The sequence below is a fragment of the Seriola aureovittata genome, chromosome 9 (genome assembly GCF_021018895.1).
Source record: "Seriola aureovittata isolate HTS-2021-v1 ecotype China chromosome 9, ASM2101889v1, whole genome shotgun sequence".
In the NCBI taxonomy this organism is placed as follows: domain Eukaryota; kingdom Metazoa; phylum Chordata; class Actinopteri; order Carangiformes; family Carangidae; genus Seriola; species Seriola aureovittata.
This window is the reverse complement of record NC_079372.1, coordinates 7,015,169-7,031,261: the sequence shown is the minus strand read 5'-3', so window position 1 is coordinate 7,031,261 and position 16,093 is coordinate 7,015,169. Positions and strand designations below refer to the sequence as shown.

Below are 16,093 nucleotides of genomic sequence, written 5' to 3'. Positions count from 1 at the left end.
ATAAAAGTAGCAATTGGGTTTTTAAACGTGGTTACAAATTACAAGCAATGAATATGCTGTAAATAAATGTGCATCTACTAGGTAAACCTAAAAAATCATCACATAGTGTCAGGGTTCAGCTCTGAACTATCCCCATGATATAGACAGATGGATCAAGTCCCTTAAGATAGACTTTGTTTGACACATACAGAGCGGAATTCATTTTTATAGGCTACTCCTACTCATAGACTACTATGAAGGAGCTGGAATTAGAAGCTTCTCCAAACAGGCCGAGGGAGACTGTCTCACCGTCATTCAACGGTAGGGGGCGAGAGCGGGCGACAAATCGCCGCCCGGAAACCAGAAGAAGAAGAAGAAGAAGAAGGCCATCAGCGAGAGGGAAAACTCAAAACAGAAGTCACGGCGTTCGTTGAAATTTGGTTTAACGTAAACAGCTGTGAAGTGGACAACAGGCTTTAAAGACGGTATACAGAGTAAGTGAATGTGATTTTATAGCAAGACAACAAGGTCTTATCTTCGGTGTGGTGATTTACAAAGTTGTACTCATGTTTCCAAAGCTCCAACGTTAGGTAGGTGTGTAAGGAGCCAGCTAGTTCTTAAATAAACGTTAAGATAGACAGGCTAACCGGTAAATGTAAACACTCAGGGTGAAGGGTAACTTTGTAAATGTATTACCATTAAGCGAGTTAACAAATATTTTTCACCTGTTTCAGTTAAATTTGTTGCGACTGGGTCCAGTATAAAACCGAGTACGACGCTGACGTCAGCTGGATCTGGTCTAATGCGGTCTAAATACAGAAAAAAAGCAGTGAAATGTCCCTTTTTGCATAATCACAAATAGGATAAAGGTTTCACGAATCCGAAACTGTGTTTTAAAGGGTCCTTAGCCTATCTGGAATAATCTAGACCAGATTAGACAAATCTGAGATTTGTGGTTTTTGATCTAGACTGGGTCTAATGCTGTCTAGATGCAGAAAAAAAACCCCGTTAAATGTCCCCTTTTTGCATTTTCACAAATAGGATAAAGGTTTCACAAATCAGAAACTGTGTTTTACAGAGTCTTTAGCCTCTCTTGAATAGTCTAGACCAGATTTGACAAGTTTGAGTTTTGTGGTTTTTGATCTAGCCGTAATCCAATGTGATCTAGATGCTGAAAAAAAAAGTGTTTGAGTCTCTCGCGTGATGTTATTAGCTACATTAATGTTATGACATGTCCAGCATGGAGCCAGAATCTGTTCCTGTTTTTAAGATAAAGTTGTCTTACATGACTCCAGACAGTTCACTCCATTCTCCGCTTTGCAGAATGCAGAGAGCATCCCGTTTGAAGCGTGAACTGCAGATGCTGAGCACCGAGCCACCTCCCGGAATAACATGCTGGCAGACGGAGGAGCGGATAGATGACCTCCGAGCACGTATGTACTCTCTGTTACTGGATGTAAAACAATTAAAGATACACTTTGTCATTAAAGTCTACCTTTTCCAATCAGTGACATGATATTTTATATTTTGTCTGTGAGTAAATTCATTCCATCTGACATGACCAGACGATAAATAATGCAGTGTCAATTTATTAGCCACACCTTGTTAAAACTAATGCAGTCTAATCCAACAGTTTTGAAATAAAACCTGCATTCATGAAGGTGATGATGTTCAGTGTTGCTGTTGAATTGTATTGCCTTATACTGATAGGTGTCCACCCCATTTATTTCAATGAAGGTAGGCTAAATAACAGAAACACCTGTCAGTGTAATGCAGTGCAGTTCAACTGACCACAAATATGACCACTCAAGCATTTGAAAATCTATTAACATGAATTTTACTGCATTAACCAGTAGAACAACCCAGGAATGTCTGAAACACATGTAAATAAAACAGGCAAATGTAACATAAGGTATCTGACACACTCAATTCAATATTCAATATTTTTTAATTTATTATTTTAAATTTGTTCTCATGATCGTACCACATATGTGCCTAGCTAAATATCTGCTTTGTCTACCCAATGATACATTTTCTTCACTTCTCCTCATTTGCAGAGATAGTGGGTGGATCAGGAACTCCTTATGAATGTGGCCTCTTCTCCTTGGAGATCAAGGTCCCTGAGAGGTAACATTGATGAGGTAGTTTTCTCTACCAATTAACAGTTACTGCACTACTGTTGGATTTACCTGCCATTTTCCTTTGAAAGGTACCCATTTGAGCCTCCCAAAATACGATTCTTGACCCCCATCTACCATCCAAACATTGACAACTCAGGACGTATCTGCCACGATGCCCTCAAACTCCCGCCAAAGGTTGTTAAAGATTTCAAGCACAAAACAAACTATATATTTTTCACCTCAATTATCTGGGTTTGTTTGTCTGCTGTCATATAAATGCAGCTATAAACCAGCTTACATGTGTTAGATTTAATGTTTCCTGCTCTTTATTTTTATTCAGGGTGCCTGGAAGCCATCACTAAACATCTCCACAGTTCTCTCCTCCATTCAGCTGCTCATGGCTGAGCCCAATCCAGATGATCCACTCATGGCTGATATAGTGAGTCACAAGTGATCTTATATCCACAAATATCACACTGTTAGAAAATGATATGTGTCATCTTTTAGAGTAACAGCTTGGATTCACAATGATGCTGTGATGGTTAATTTTGATTTAGTGACTAGTGTGATCTTAATATCGATATGCGACAACAGCACTTTATCAAATACAATACAAATTTTTTGGGACATTAGAATGGCTGAGAACTATTAATACTATGCATAAAATTTGTACCTGGAAAACAATTGAATACGCTTGTCAGTATGCCTTTTTATCGGAAGTCGCAGGTTTTCTGAATGCTAGAATAACTCTTTTATATATTGGTCTGAAACACCTTTAGTCCTTTTCATCCTCTTGCAATATTAAAATTACAGAAGAAAGCATTTCGATCATACTGTGAATGATTGTGTAACCTCACCGTATATGCCTGTAAAGAGACGCTCACATATTTTGAATGCAGTCGTCAGAGTTTAAATACAACAAACAGCTGTTCATGGAGAAGGCCAGGAAGTGGACACAGGAACATGCTGTTCAGAAAAACACGGTAAGTCACTCTGGTCTCTAGGTGATGTGGTTGTAAATCAGTTTCCTCTTAAAGCTTTTTAATTTCATTGTGTATTGACCATTCAGGTGGATTGCATTACTCTTAGTGGCTTGCATGATTAGTGACACTTTTCTTCACAGCAATGTACTGCAATTGTATTAGTTGTGTGTAGTGTAGCTTATTGTAATGGAGCTTTTTCCCACAAGGTGGAGCTGTCCTCCCCTCATTTAATGTTGTCTACTAATATTCACTTGCATGCAACAACGTGATGCAACCTGTTTGATTCATATTATATTCATAATATATTATATATGATTATCAGTGTTGGGATGTGGAGAAGCATAGATGGGCAATGCTGCCATTGTCTGAAATAGTTTGTATCTCTCCTTGTCCAGGGAGTCATGGAGGACAACAAAGAAAATACTCCAGATCAGAAAGCTTCATCCCGCAAAAGAGAGGCGCTCAGTGCACAACAGGAGGCAGAGGAGCCAGCAAAGAAAACCTGTGTGTAGTTTCCACCTCACTTGTTAGAGCCACCATTTCTCCTCTCTTCTTCTAAGGAGTGTATTCAAATTTAAATTTAGTGCTAATGCCTACTTCCATTTCCCATGTATGCATTCATCTTCTTCAGAAATATCTACATATTTTAAAAATGTTTATATGTAAATGTTAGTTTGTGTTGTTATATTAAAGTTTATTTTGAAAACTACTTGCATAGGAGGTGTGTTTCAGAATAGTTGCATAAGCAGAGTGGTTCATGTATATAACGTATGAAGATAATAATTTTATTCAGACATATGCTTACCAGTTGTATACAAAGTATGTACATCCTAAATAGTGAGACAAGTTTTTTTTTTTTTTTACAAACTAAGGATTTATTTCTTAACATATAAAATTATATATTTGCTGTTTATCATATAAAAAGGGAGACAAACATCATAAGGCTGTAGTGAGTCAATACCATGCTAGTTCAGAGGTAGTTACATTGTATGTACATATTGCTAGCCTACTCTAATGTCTGTAGAAAGATAGCTACATCCCATTCAGTCTGTATGACTGCTTGCCTCCTCATGGGCTGAGTTGCATATTTGAGATAAAAACATGTAAACCATATAAAACTGTATGTGCAGTCCGTTTCCTGTTGCATTTTGCTGCCACATAAAGGATAACATTTTTATAACCATTGTTACACAATTGCTGAGAAATATATCTGACAGTAACATTTCTGTGAGAGAAAAATGTTAGCTTACTCTGGTAAAATGTCCTGGTGTGTTTTGATGATGAATCCCTTTATTTGAAACAGATCTTAGCAATAGGATAGAACTTATATTTTAAAAAAGACAAATAAGATAACTCCACTTAAAATATAACCAAACAATCTGTAACCCCTAAGTTGCATGTCTCATGATCACATTTCAGTATAAACATTTACACTTAAAATTCTACTGGGTCTAACTAAATTCCCCCCTGGCTAAACCATTGATTTGTCTGATGCTCCTTGATTTTTCATGTGGTTAACAGCTTTTCTTTGAGTTACCTCTGTGCCATGACTGACGCATTCCACTGAGTAGTGTCTGAAATAGTCCTTTACTTTAACAGTCATGCTGTATTGTGGTGTCTCCTTTTAAATAGTCTTTATTGTGAAGGGAACCTTTAGTTGCACTCTCCATTTTTGGAGGCACTTAGTTGTGTTCTCATAGATTTCTCTAGAGTACTCTGCAGTCTCCGTGTGGACTCATTCTGAGGTGCTTGAGGATTAATTACCCAGACCATGGTCTTGCTGCTGCTGTTTGATTATGGTCTTGACTGTCCATAGTGTCCCAGTTATTCAGACAGCTAGCTTGAAAGGCTCATGGATAAGAGGTGAGAGAGGGAGTCATGGTAGAGTGATACAGAGCACAAGTGTTATGAATAACATCTTGATCCAAACTCCTCAGACATTCATTATCGTTCAGGCTTCCTCGTTCTGTTGCTCTGTCTCTATCTCTGGCAGCAGGAGTGGGTATCTGGCAAGGGATAAGAGGAACAGAGGAAGAAGAGGAGCAGTGGGAAAATCGGATTGGATCCAGTTGGGGTTGGAGAGAGGACCCCCCACTGTACAGAGCATCAGCATCAGCGAGTGATGCCTGTGTTGACGAATCGGAGCAGGAGCTCTTCTCTGTCTCCACAGAAACCAGCGAGTCCAGGGTGCGGTCCCGGCGTAGCTGTGGACGTGCTTTGGGGCGAGGCCAGAAGAAAAACTGGGAGTGATCACGTGTGAAGAGGAGAAAAAGGAGGGGGTTGAGGCAGGCAGGCAAGGGCTGGAGGAGCAAGAGGACTGATTTTAGCACCTCTTCCCCTAGAGAGAGGAGACCTAAAAGGGAACAGAGGGAGAGGAAAGCTACTGGTACGTAGAGGAGGCCATTGGTGAATATCAGCCAGGCAACATGTTTGATCATGGCACAGTCCCACAAGCCCTCACACTCCCCCCGAAGTAACTCCCAGTAAAGGCGGATGTATGAACCTGTGACTATAAGCAAGCACAGGGTGTTCATCATAATGAGTGCCAAGGGGAAGCCCAGGGAAGATGGCAGCCGAGAGGATGGGGGTGGTAGGGGTGAGGGAAGGCAGAAAGGTGAGGATCCATATTCCCCAACTCCTGCGAGTGGGAGAGAGGCCAGGGTCAGGGAAAGAGTGAGGCAGAAAAGTGCACATGTGCGTACACTTCCGAGGGACGGGGACTTCCCATATGCCCGGGCGCACGTCACGCTCACACCGCACTGCACAGCTGCAAGAGTCAGAAGCAGCACACTCGCCTCAGATGCAAACACCCAGACCCATCCTGTTGCCTGACAACCGGGACCGCCCTCCCAGCGGGCACCATGGTGGCCAAACTCTCCAAGGGTAAGAGCATCCACAAGGGTCAGCGTGCATGTACACACACCTGTCAGCAGATTGGAAGCACCCATACAGGCCACAGTGAAGCGGAGGGGCGACAGGTAGCCGGGTGAGCCGAAGAGGGACAGGAGCAAGAGGGAGTTCCCCAGCAGAGACACCAGAGAGATGGACCACAATCCCACACGAACCAGCCAGCTTCCCAACAGAGAGTCGCAGGGACGGAAAGGACCTGCAGACATACAAATCATCAGCTGTAGATAAACAAACTGTGAACGGTTCCTTATAGTTGCTGCAATCCAGTTGATAATTCATCACATCAACGAAAAGATAATTTAAGTTACCTGGCGTGGGTGTGCATTGGACACTCGTCTGTAGTTTGGATTCCTCTATTTCCAGTTGGAATTCCTCCAGGTCAGGGTCATCTGGAATAATGAATTGTTGGGGTCCAAAATCAGTCTGTCAGTCAGTTAGTTTTATAGCGTATGTGAGCCAGCGTATTCTGCATGTGTATACACAGTGTGCTAGAGTGTGTGTGGCACTGGCTGTAGGGGGTTGTTGTATAAAGGGAGGTGATCTAACATTCATTTGCACTGACAGGAAAAAAATATTTTGAGAAGATAATTGGCGCTTGCATGAAATTTGATTATCATGAATGTTTTTCTAACAATTAAAGGCGAATAAATTTTAATCAGTGGTATGCTATGGCTTAATCATCATTTGTTATTGTTACCTTTTGGTTCACCGAGCAATTGTTTATTTTCAGCTTTAGTGATGTAGAGTTAATGGTTTTAATTTCAACTTAATTTTGGTTTATTGGTGTTTATATTTTATGCCTGTCACATGAATGCATAGAAGGGTCAACACTCAAGTGTAAGAGTGTCAGCTGCCAGATAGCTGTGGTTTCAGCAAGGCTCTGACATGTTTCAAGCCAGCTTGTGTCAATAATTCGGCAGTGAGCACAGACATATGGGACTCAGATTTCCATCTATTCCTTTATCCGTCGTTGCAGGTGCGTGCCATGTGTGTTATATACTGTATATATATATATGCTTGCGCAGATACTGTGTGTGCTTTCTTACAGTGTGTGTCAGCATGGATAGGGTACATAGCCACAGTCCTCTTGTGTAGGTCCTCATCGGTGTTGCTTTGCTCTGTGTCCCACTGACTGGCAGGCTTGTAGCTATCACAGGAACCATATACACAGCACTGGTAGGCATAAGGCATCTCTATCACCCTGTAACAAACAGATGGAAGCAGTATTGACAATAGACCAGAGAGTACAATGCCACAACAGATGGTGTAAAACAGATGCACAAAGAAAGTTTAAGAAAATCTTTTATGTACAATGTTGGACTGTTCTAAAGAAAAGTCAAGTTCTTTGAATCTGTTTCTGTAACATTTAAAGGATAGGTTCACAATTTTCCAAGTCTGGGAACCTATCCTAAGTCTTAAAAAAACAGCCAGGTGCCAATAGAAACACCGAAACAGCTTTACTTCTTGTAATCATTTCTGTTGCTCATCCTGGCCCTTTAAAGAGTCCTTTTTAATGCAATATAGGTGATGGCAGACAAAACCCACAGGCATTGTTCTGTGTAAAAAGAGGGAATTTTGTACTAAAAAGACTGTAACATTGAAAGCTACCCTCTTGATTTGATTACATAAGATTGCTGAAACATCATATTAGCTTCAGATAAACTGCAAAGAACGAGCACTAATTTGGTCTCCCCATCACTTACATTGGAAGCACATTAGGAATGGATATCTTACAAATGGCCCTTGCAAACAGAAGTAATGATTACAGCAAGAGTTTGCAAAATCAACCAGAATTACCCATCATCCGTAGGGAAAACCTAGCAAAAACATTTGGTTGTCCGACATCTGGATCAACAGTACAGTTTTTTTTTAAATGGCTCTCTGCCAGGAGTTCTGTTTTGGACAATGTTCTACAGTAATGCTGACATTGCCACTTGATCACCTGCCATCGCCTATGTCTTTGAAACTCACTCTCCAATTTTATTTCACTGCACCTTTCCAGGCCTTCAGGGAGCTTTGTAACAAGAATTAACTTGCTGCCGACGAATGCTTCCTCATTGTTAGAGTTCAGTTCAGGAATGGTTTGCAGGGATGCACTGTAATTAGTCCATTGTCAACCTTGGCTGCTTTTGGTAAATTGAAGTTATTAATAGAAAGTTGTGAGAGGAAGGATAATTAAAGGGATGGGAAGGGATGCATTGTTCCTTACAGCCACAGGACACACACCTGGGTTAGTTATCATCTTAAATCAGTTTCTGGTGAGTGAGAAACCAAAATGCAAAGGTCATGTTGGGGAATACACTTAGTAAGAAAGAATAAGAGATACATGATGGTGTGTGTTTGTGTTACCTCATACGGGGGAAGTGATCAGGACTGAAGGCCTCATATAAATCTGTGTTGCCCCTCAGCTTGAGGTGGGTGAGACTCCCCAAACCTGCAACAGGGACTGAGCTGAGACGGTTCTCAGTCAGGTCCCTGAGATAAATGTAGAAAGAAATTCAGAGAAACAGAAGAGGGTGGTTGTCAGATCAGACCGAGCCAGTGTTTACGAATGTGTTTTCATTTCAGATACAGCCATGGGTCATCCTTGGTAACAAAAGTGCCTTGTCTCTTAGTTATTTTAAACTGTTCAGACAAGGCTCTCTATCAGATTCCCTTCAGATAACACTTCCTGTCAGATGTAGTGTATCTACTTGTTTAGCTAGGCATACGGTACTTCAACCAGTCTTCACACAGGAAAGCAGTTTGTATTGGCATGAGATGAGATGAGTCTCCTTGCCACACAAGTGGGGTTTTTCAAACAATAAATACATATCAGTATTCTCTGTGGACTCAGCCTAAGACAACAGGATTTCAGTGACACACACTGTTAAGTATGGATTGTTTGTATAAGGTCAAGGCTCTGACATACAGCTTAACTTTAATCAAAGATACACAAATTCGGTATGCCTGCTAGGGGATAAGAGCGGCACTGCTAAAGGACCAGATGAAAGCCAGAATAGACTTAGTGACTGCTCTGTAACTGTTGTTACTTACAGTTTAATCAAAGAGTGAAGTGAGGCAAAGGCATCTGGGTGAATCCACTCGATCATATTCCAGCTCAGATCACTGACAACAAAAAGAAAGTGAAGTGAAATGGACTGAAATTACACATTGAATGTCATACTTTGATCACCACTAGATGACAGTAATGGGTCATAAGTGTACAGAATTTTTAACTTGACCAATGCATCCCAACCCCTTTGGCTTATGACCCTTTAAATGATTCAGTGTCTACTTGAGACCCCTCATCTAAGAAAAGTGACTTTTTCTCTCCACAGACTGCTTCTCTTTAATGCTTTTCCTAGGCCTGAATTAAACTCGAAGAGGTAAAACTATCTAATATTTCACATGATAAAAAGCAAAAATCTGAGAAACAATTTTGTGCAGCAGAATTAGGATTTGTGTTTCTTCTCTCCTAATGTGTTGATCATCTGATAAAACCTCAGATATTCACAAGGTGACAAATTAAAGGAAAAGCCAACATAATGTGTCTTAGTAAGGTGTTGGGCCGCCACATGTCGCCAGAAGAGCTTCAGTGCTCGTTGGCATTGATTCCACAAGTCTCTGGAGCTTTACTGGAGGGATGAACACTGTTCTTCCAAAAGATATTCCCTCATTTGGTGTTGTAATGATGGTGGATGATGTTGGTCCATAATCTCCCATAGGCAATCAACTGGGTTGAGATCTGGTTACTGCAAAGGCCATAAGCATATGACTAATTTTCATAATCAAACCATTCAGTGACCCCTCGTGTCCTATAGTTGGGCGCATTGTCATGTCCGCTCATTTTTCAGGGGTTTTCCTTTAATTTGTCACCCGTCTGTATCTTGCAACACCTTGGTGGGGTGGTGATCCCCATGTTGGGAACCACTGATGTAGACAATGCATTTCCAAGAAAATATTTACATGCATGTTGGATAAAATGTACAATTACAACAAGAGCTGACTTACAGTGCTCTTAGAGAGGTGAGCTGCTGGAAGGTGCTTGACTCTATCCTCCTGATTTGGTTATGCTGTAGCCCTCTGTTGATGAAAATACATATTGGCATACATAAGTGAAATATAATATCCGGAGGGAAACAGAAAGTATTGATTTTGACGCATGTGTGTGTGCGGTTCAGTCGGGGGTTGAGCTACTCACATCTCCTGCAGTGCGGAGCAGTGGTAAAAACTAGGCAGATCTTCAATCTGGTTGTAAGACAGCTCCCTTCAACAATACACAAAGCACACACACACACAAAGCACACATAAACACAGTGACCAGCTGTGGATTTATAGCGTGGGAAATTATGGGGGTGACAGGATTATTTGGGTGAACAGTCGGCTCTGTGAGCAAGGCGATATAGCAGGACAATGATTTTGTGGAGGAAGGGGGGGTAGTGATTGGATTTCATAGCGAAGTGACTGTACGAATGATTGCTTGGGGGCACAACTCTCCACAGTTGGGTTTTGTGTATCAGTTTTGTACCTCTCACTCCCCCCCTCCCCGGTTTGTGTGTGTGTGTATGTGTGTGTACTCACAGAACTCTGAGGCGAGGCAGCTGCTCACATAGATCCAGAGGGAGAGCTGAGAGACCAGCCCGGGTCAACGTCCTATAGAGAAAAAGTGAATCCTCTGATCATTGTTGAAGTGCAAGCAAGCGAAAGGATCCCCCAGTTCTGTGAGTCTAACTTGGTCAGACAGGGAGCTGTAAAGGTTCGCCAAACCTGTCACTGGCTGGCATAACTAACCTACCCCTCCCTATCCCTTTTTCTGAGTCTCCTGTTCTTTTCCTAAAAAACATATTCTCTCTTTTTTTTCCCCTCTTGGCTTTCTGTGTGTGTGTCTCTCCTTCTTATCTCTGTTCACACTTTTTCTCTCATGTAAGTGGACTTATATGGGGATTGCATCTCTGCCCTCAACATCAGTGACTTCTCGCATTCTTTGTTGTTGTATGTGTTGAAGCCTCAATCGATGAAATAATACTCTGCGTGTGAGGTTCTGATGGTGTGTGTAGGGGCATAAAGGAAGGCACTCACAAAATTTCCAGGCTGGTGGTTCCTTTCAGATCTGGAAACTCTCGAATCTGGGTTGCTCCATTAAGGGAACTGCAGGAAGAAAATCTGTCAGAAAACTCTCTCTTTTTCTTTCTCTCTCTCTCTCTCTCTCTCTCTCTCTCTCTCCCTCCGGCTCTCACTCACACACATACATGCGTGTGCACACGGACCTTGTCTAACAGCTCATTGCAGCCATCAAACTTTTCCTCCAACATCAACACAGGCTGTTTTGGCTGTCTCTCTAGACATCATAAGTCACACCATTCAACATGTTCTTACAACACACTCTCTCTTACCACATCAGCACGCAGCACAGCAATACGCTAACACAACATCATTCAGTAGGCCATTACACATGTCCACTCAACTCTCACTGCAAGGGACAGAGCATGATTTAAACAGTGTTTGGGCTAACTCACTGGAATGGTTCCTACTGACCGCATACTTACAGTGTGTGCAACTTAGGTAAGAATTGGAAAGCGGATTTTCCCACAAACTGGATGGGGTTCTCATAGAAATGACTGCAAGAAAGAGAGAAATTTTGTTTTGGACATTTTCAGATAAACATGTTTTTGGAACAAGTTGTGTGGTACATAATGTAGACGTTAAATGATGTGTTCATCTAATATGTTCACATTCTAGCATTAAGAGTAAGCATTAAGCTCACATGGTTTGGAGCTGAGGGTTTCCCACGAAGGCCCTCTCAGGGATAGCTTTGATATTGTTGTTATGGAAGCCCCTGCAAATATAAAAACACTCTGTTAGTCTATCAATATGTTTCTGATTGTGTGTGTGTGTGTGTGTGTGTGTGTGTGTGTGTGTGTGTGTGTGTGTGTGTGTGTGTGTGTGTGTGTGTGTGTGTTTGTGAGCGAGAGGCAAGTCATATGTCCTCATGTTGCACCTGCCATTGCACAGCTGAAAAACATTTTTGGATACATGAGATGTAAACACGCACACATAGGCTGTATCTGTGACACATATGCACATTGCAGAACATCTGCTGAAGCTGAGGGAAAACATGGTTTGTGTGTACGTGCGCGTGCATCTGTGTGTACGTGCAGGCGAGCGGGAGCGTGGGTGTGTAGCCAGCACCTGCTTAGGGCGAGAGAGATTGTATCCGAGTGCCACATTAAAATCACTTAACGGGATTACTCGGGATAACGCAACCACGATAGTCATGTCAGGCAGGTGTGTTTTTGTGTAGGCTATGTGTGTGTGTGAGTGTCGGTACTCACAGTTCCTGAAGCTTACTCAGTGTCCTGATGGCCACAGGGAACTCCTGCAGATCATTGTAGTTTAAATCCCTGAGAAAGATGGAGAAGCAGAAAGATAAACAGTCATGATTAAATATATTTACACATTAAGTCCAGGGCATGATGGAGGTTTCATACCCCTGCAATGGAAATCATAATTCATCCATATGCAATATTCTGTGTCTGATTGCATATGTATGCGTAGCCACTTCCTCTCCACTCCAAGAGGCAGACAGCTGAAGAGTGTGAAGTCTGGATGTGACCCTTGACCTTTGCTGCTCTGACCTGATTATTTAGGTCTGTCTCTGATTAGTTTCCCAGGAAACACTGTATCAAAACAACCATTCCTACAGTTGACACAGCTCATATGCAGGTGGCAGGAAAAGGGGTCTCACTGTATTCCTTGTCTGTATATAAGTATGTACTGTGGATGTGCATGGGAAAAGTGTGTAGTGTGTGTTTGTGCATCCACACAAGTATGGACTTTGCCATATTAAGACATGTACGTGCACTGTATGTGTGCTGTCTTTGAAGATTCTCGGCCATCCAGGTCAAAGGATATCTAACAGTATTAAGTCATACTCAAATGGATTTGTTTTTATTCCTTTAAAGTAGCAGAAAAATGCCTTTGATGAAGTACTGATCGGTATGTGTGTTTTTCAGTGGGTGTTGTGAAATGTTAGTATGTCTAGGTCTGCTGTGTCTTGTTTGCCTATGCTGTTGTGTTTTCCTGCAGTCCTCTGGACGGCTCTTCGTAGTAATGATTTTATAATACACACTAGGGGCTGGGTAGGGTGCTCGTGATGCAGATGGTCTCTCGTATTTCTCATAAGCGAGGCCGCTGTGAGAGATTAACCCCTCATACCAGTGCAATCCCCACGTCAGTGACACCTGTCATCTTATCCCGCTGAATCATCTGTCTCTCCCCACCGCTGACGGCCCGAACACTTTAACACAAACTATTCTGGTCTAGAGAGCTCCATCCCTCTTTTTCTCATTCTCTGGTTTCCCTTCATCCCTTTAACCGTGGCTCCCCTGACTTACACCCGGTTCCCTCACATTTCCCAGCATGGATAATGGCTTTTAAGTTGAGTGTTAAGATGCCCATACGCTTATGAGTTCACAGGCAAAAGTACTTGCTTATCTGCACACACATGCATGTGCCCACACACATGCTCATAAAAAGGTACGCATAGTTTTTTTTACACTTCAACAGGTTGTTAAGCAGCATGCCAGAGTCATTTTTTTTTTCATCAGACCACCATGAATTTTGCCGGAGACAACGTTGCGCTGTCTCAATTTCTCTCGCTTTCTTTCGCCACCTCTTTCATAAGACTGTGTCAGTTTCCTGTGGTTTCCACAATGGTGTGTGGTTAGGATCTAACTATTGGAGCTACGGCACGTACACTCAAACAACTCTCCTGTAGCCACGCTGAGCCATTTTTGACCTCAGCGCTGCTTAGCAATTACTTTTACAAAACACAGAGGAATCTGTTGATGTTACTTCAAGGTAATCAAAGAGGAACTTTTCATCCTCCCATTGATTTGTTGGTTGTGGTTTTGAGAAACGTTCAAACACCTGCTGAAATTACCAAAACATTAATCATTATGACTTTACGATTTAGCTTTGCACTTCATTATTTTTTATGCTTGGTACATTTGATTTATAAAAACATATTAATTTCAGGTGTTCTAAGTTATGCCAAACACTTTCACACACAAAAAGAAGCAGAGCTGTAGTTAGACACACAATTTGAATAAATTGCTGGCTCTTGGTTTTATTACCTTGTTAAGGTTATACATCAGGGAGTTCTTCATATGTCTTAAGGTTATTCTAAGGCTATGTGATTGTTGTAAACACTACCATACCAAATGAATGTTGATACTTGCTGATACTTTGTCATCACAAAGCCTGCGTTAGTGTTTGGGGAAACAGAGGAGGTACTCATTTGGGTCTATGAAATCATTTCAGGGTGCATACATGTAGGATTGTGTGCGTCCTTGTGTGTGTGTGTGTGCGTGCGTGCGTGCGTGCGAGATACTCACAGTGTCTCCAGACTGTGTAAACCTTCAAAACATCTCGCACCCATGCTCTGGATCTGGTTGTTATGGAGATGCCTGGAAAAAGGCCACAAATATTTTTCAACAAATCAGAAATTACTCTCTGAAAAACGTTTCCACACTACAATCATCTCCGCCCTGTTCTAAGTCAGCGGAACAAATAATTTCTCTGGTAAGTTGAGAAACCCAGACTCAGGAGAGTTTTAAGTAAACAAATCAAGATGTCACTTACAGTACGACAAGGGCGGAGAGATTGGTGAAAGCATAGTCTGGGATGTGAGTGATCTGGTTGAGGGCCAGCGTCATGGCCTGCAGGGAGGGCAGAGAGTCCAGGGCTGTCACTGGGATCTCTGTTAGAGAGTTATCGTCCAACCACAGGTGTCTTAGAGAGCGAACCCCTCTAAAGGTCCCAGCCGGAACCTCAGACAACAGGTTAGCATCAAGACGCCTGCAGGGTGAGAGGAACTGAGCTTAGAGAGATAATTACCAAGTCTAAGTAGAGTATGTTTGCTTATGTGCATGTGTATCGGTGCTTGTGTGTGCGTTAGTGTGTCGTGGCATTGAAGCACTTTGGCTTACAGGAAGGTTATTATGAGAATTACACGCCCTTTATTCTCCTTCTTTCATCTTTGCTGCAACTTCTTAAATGTGTCTCATTATGATTTATTCCCATGCTAAATAAGCCATGTCTAGCTTCACTAGCACAGACATGTATGAAATGTAAGATGACGGAGACACAAACGAGTAGGAACGATTGTGGCGAGCCTGTTTTATTCTACCTCACTTCACCTTGTGTAAAGCCTTCTTCCCTCAACGTCTGGAAAAGGAGAAAGACAGAAGAAGGGAGGAAAAGTTCAAGATGCATCTTCAGCTGTTCTTCCCTCCTTCGCTCTTTCCATTGGAGTCTAGCTGTCGCCCTCAGTCCCTGATGTTTCCACCGCTCAGAAACAAACACAACTCCTTTCAGCTAATGAATTTATGACACCGGACGGACACACACACACACACACACTGACTTTCATCTCTTCAGCCATACAAAACCTAACAAACCTTTGTCCCCTCTCTCACTGTCTTCACCCCACAGGCAATGAGTGTGGACTGTGACACACACACACACACACCCCACGTAAATGCACACATGCATACACACGGTCCATAGTGATGAATGATCCCCTCGGGGCAGAGCTGACAAGCTGAGACCACTTCCTCCTGCTATTCTTCTTTCTTTGGCCCTTCACACTCATTCATTAATCTCCTTTTCCTCCCTCCGGCTCCTCTTGCACTCACACTTTGTTTCTTACATCTTCATTGATGCACTCCCAGCCGCCGCAAACCCCTTTGCGTCTCACTCCTTAACTCTTGTTCGTCTTTCAAACATCCTCCCTTATCAATCTTCCACCGAGGTTCTTTGATTCTCGCGCTGCAGCTCCTCCTCAGCCTCCTCACCCCTCAGAGGCTTCACCAAACAAACAGCATCATCAAAGTGAAATCTGAACTTGAACTCTGAACTCTGGGCTTTTCTCCCCAGGGAAATTTTCCATCAGGGGAGGCAACTGTATACACTGGCAGATGCTCACACACAAAGGCACACGGAGACACCCTCCAGCATACATGTAAATACACATGAATGTGTGTATGTGCACACACAAGCAGCTTCAAGAAGTTCTCATCTTCTCTACTTCCTGAGCACACACACATTTGTCAGTGC

At 42.3% G+C, this 16,093-nt stretch overlaps 2 protein-coding genes across 2 annotated transcripts in view; one reads left to right on the top strand and one right to left on the bottom strand.

Annotated features, from left to right (window-relative positions):
* Positions 1-325: 325 nt before the first annotated feature.
* On the top strand, positions 326-3,791 carry ube2t (ubiquitin-conjugating enzyme E2T (putative)). The gene is made up of 7 exons (XM_056384278.1): positions 326-473; positions 1,303-1,412; positions 2,037-2,106; positions 2,189-2,294; positions 2,440-2,538; positions 2,999-3,082; positions 3,478-3,791. Exons 2-7 carry the CDS (start codon positions 1,304-1,306, stop codon positions 3,592-3,594), a joined length of 585 nt encoding a protein of 194 aa, XP_056240253.1. The 5' UTR covers positions 326-473; position 1,303; the 3' UTR covers positions 3,595-3,791.
* Positions 3,792-3,846: 55 nt separating this feature from the next.
* Positions 3,847-16,093, bottom strand: part of LOC130174424 (leucine-rich repeat-containing G-protein coupled receptor 6) — a 37,354-nt gene continuing 25,107 nt past the window's right edge. Inside the window, exons 5-18 of the mRNA XM_056384229.1 lie at positions 14,618-14,833; positions 14,371-14,442; positions 12,307-12,375; positions 11,739-11,810; positions 11,521-11,592; positions 11,054-11,122; positions 10,556-10,627; positions 10,176-10,241; positions 9,986-10,057; positions 9,029-9,100; positions 8,342-8,467; positions 7,039-7,193; positions 6,301-6,381; positions 3,847-6,188 (exon numbers count right to left, since the gene is read on the bottom strand). Of these exons, the coding sequence (XP_056240204.1) occupies positions 4,933-6,188; positions 6,301-6,381; positions 7,039-7,193; positions 8,342-8,467; positions 9,029-9,100; positions 9,986-10,057; positions 10,176-10,241; positions 10,556-10,627; positions 11,054-11,122; positions 11,521-11,592; positions 11,739-11,810; positions 12,307-12,375; positions 14,371-14,442; positions 14,618-14,833 (2,470 nt within the window). The 3' untranslated portion in view covers positions 3,847-4,932. The remainder of the gene's footprint in view (positions 6,189-6,300; positions 6,382-7,038; positions 7,194-8,341; positions 8,468-9,028; positions 9,101-9,985; positions 10,058-10,175; positions 10,242-10,555; positions 10,628-11,053; positions 11,123-11,520; positions 11,593-11,738; positions 11,811-12,306; positions 12,376-14,370; positions 14,443-14,617; positions 14,834-16,093) is intronic.

Coding starts and splice junctions, on each gene's coding strand:
- ube2t (XM_056384278.1), top strand. CDS start 1,304: ATGCAGAGAGCATCCCGTTTGAAGCGTGAACTGCAGATGCTGAGCACC. Junction 2,295..2,439: donor CCCTCAAACTCCCGCCAAAG/GTTGTTAAAGAT, acceptor ATTTTTATTCAG/GGTGCCTGGAAGCCATCACT. Junction 3,083..3,477: donor ATGCTGTTCAGAAAAACACG/GTAAGTCACTCT, acceptor CTCCTTGTCCAG/GGAGTCATGGAGGACAACAA.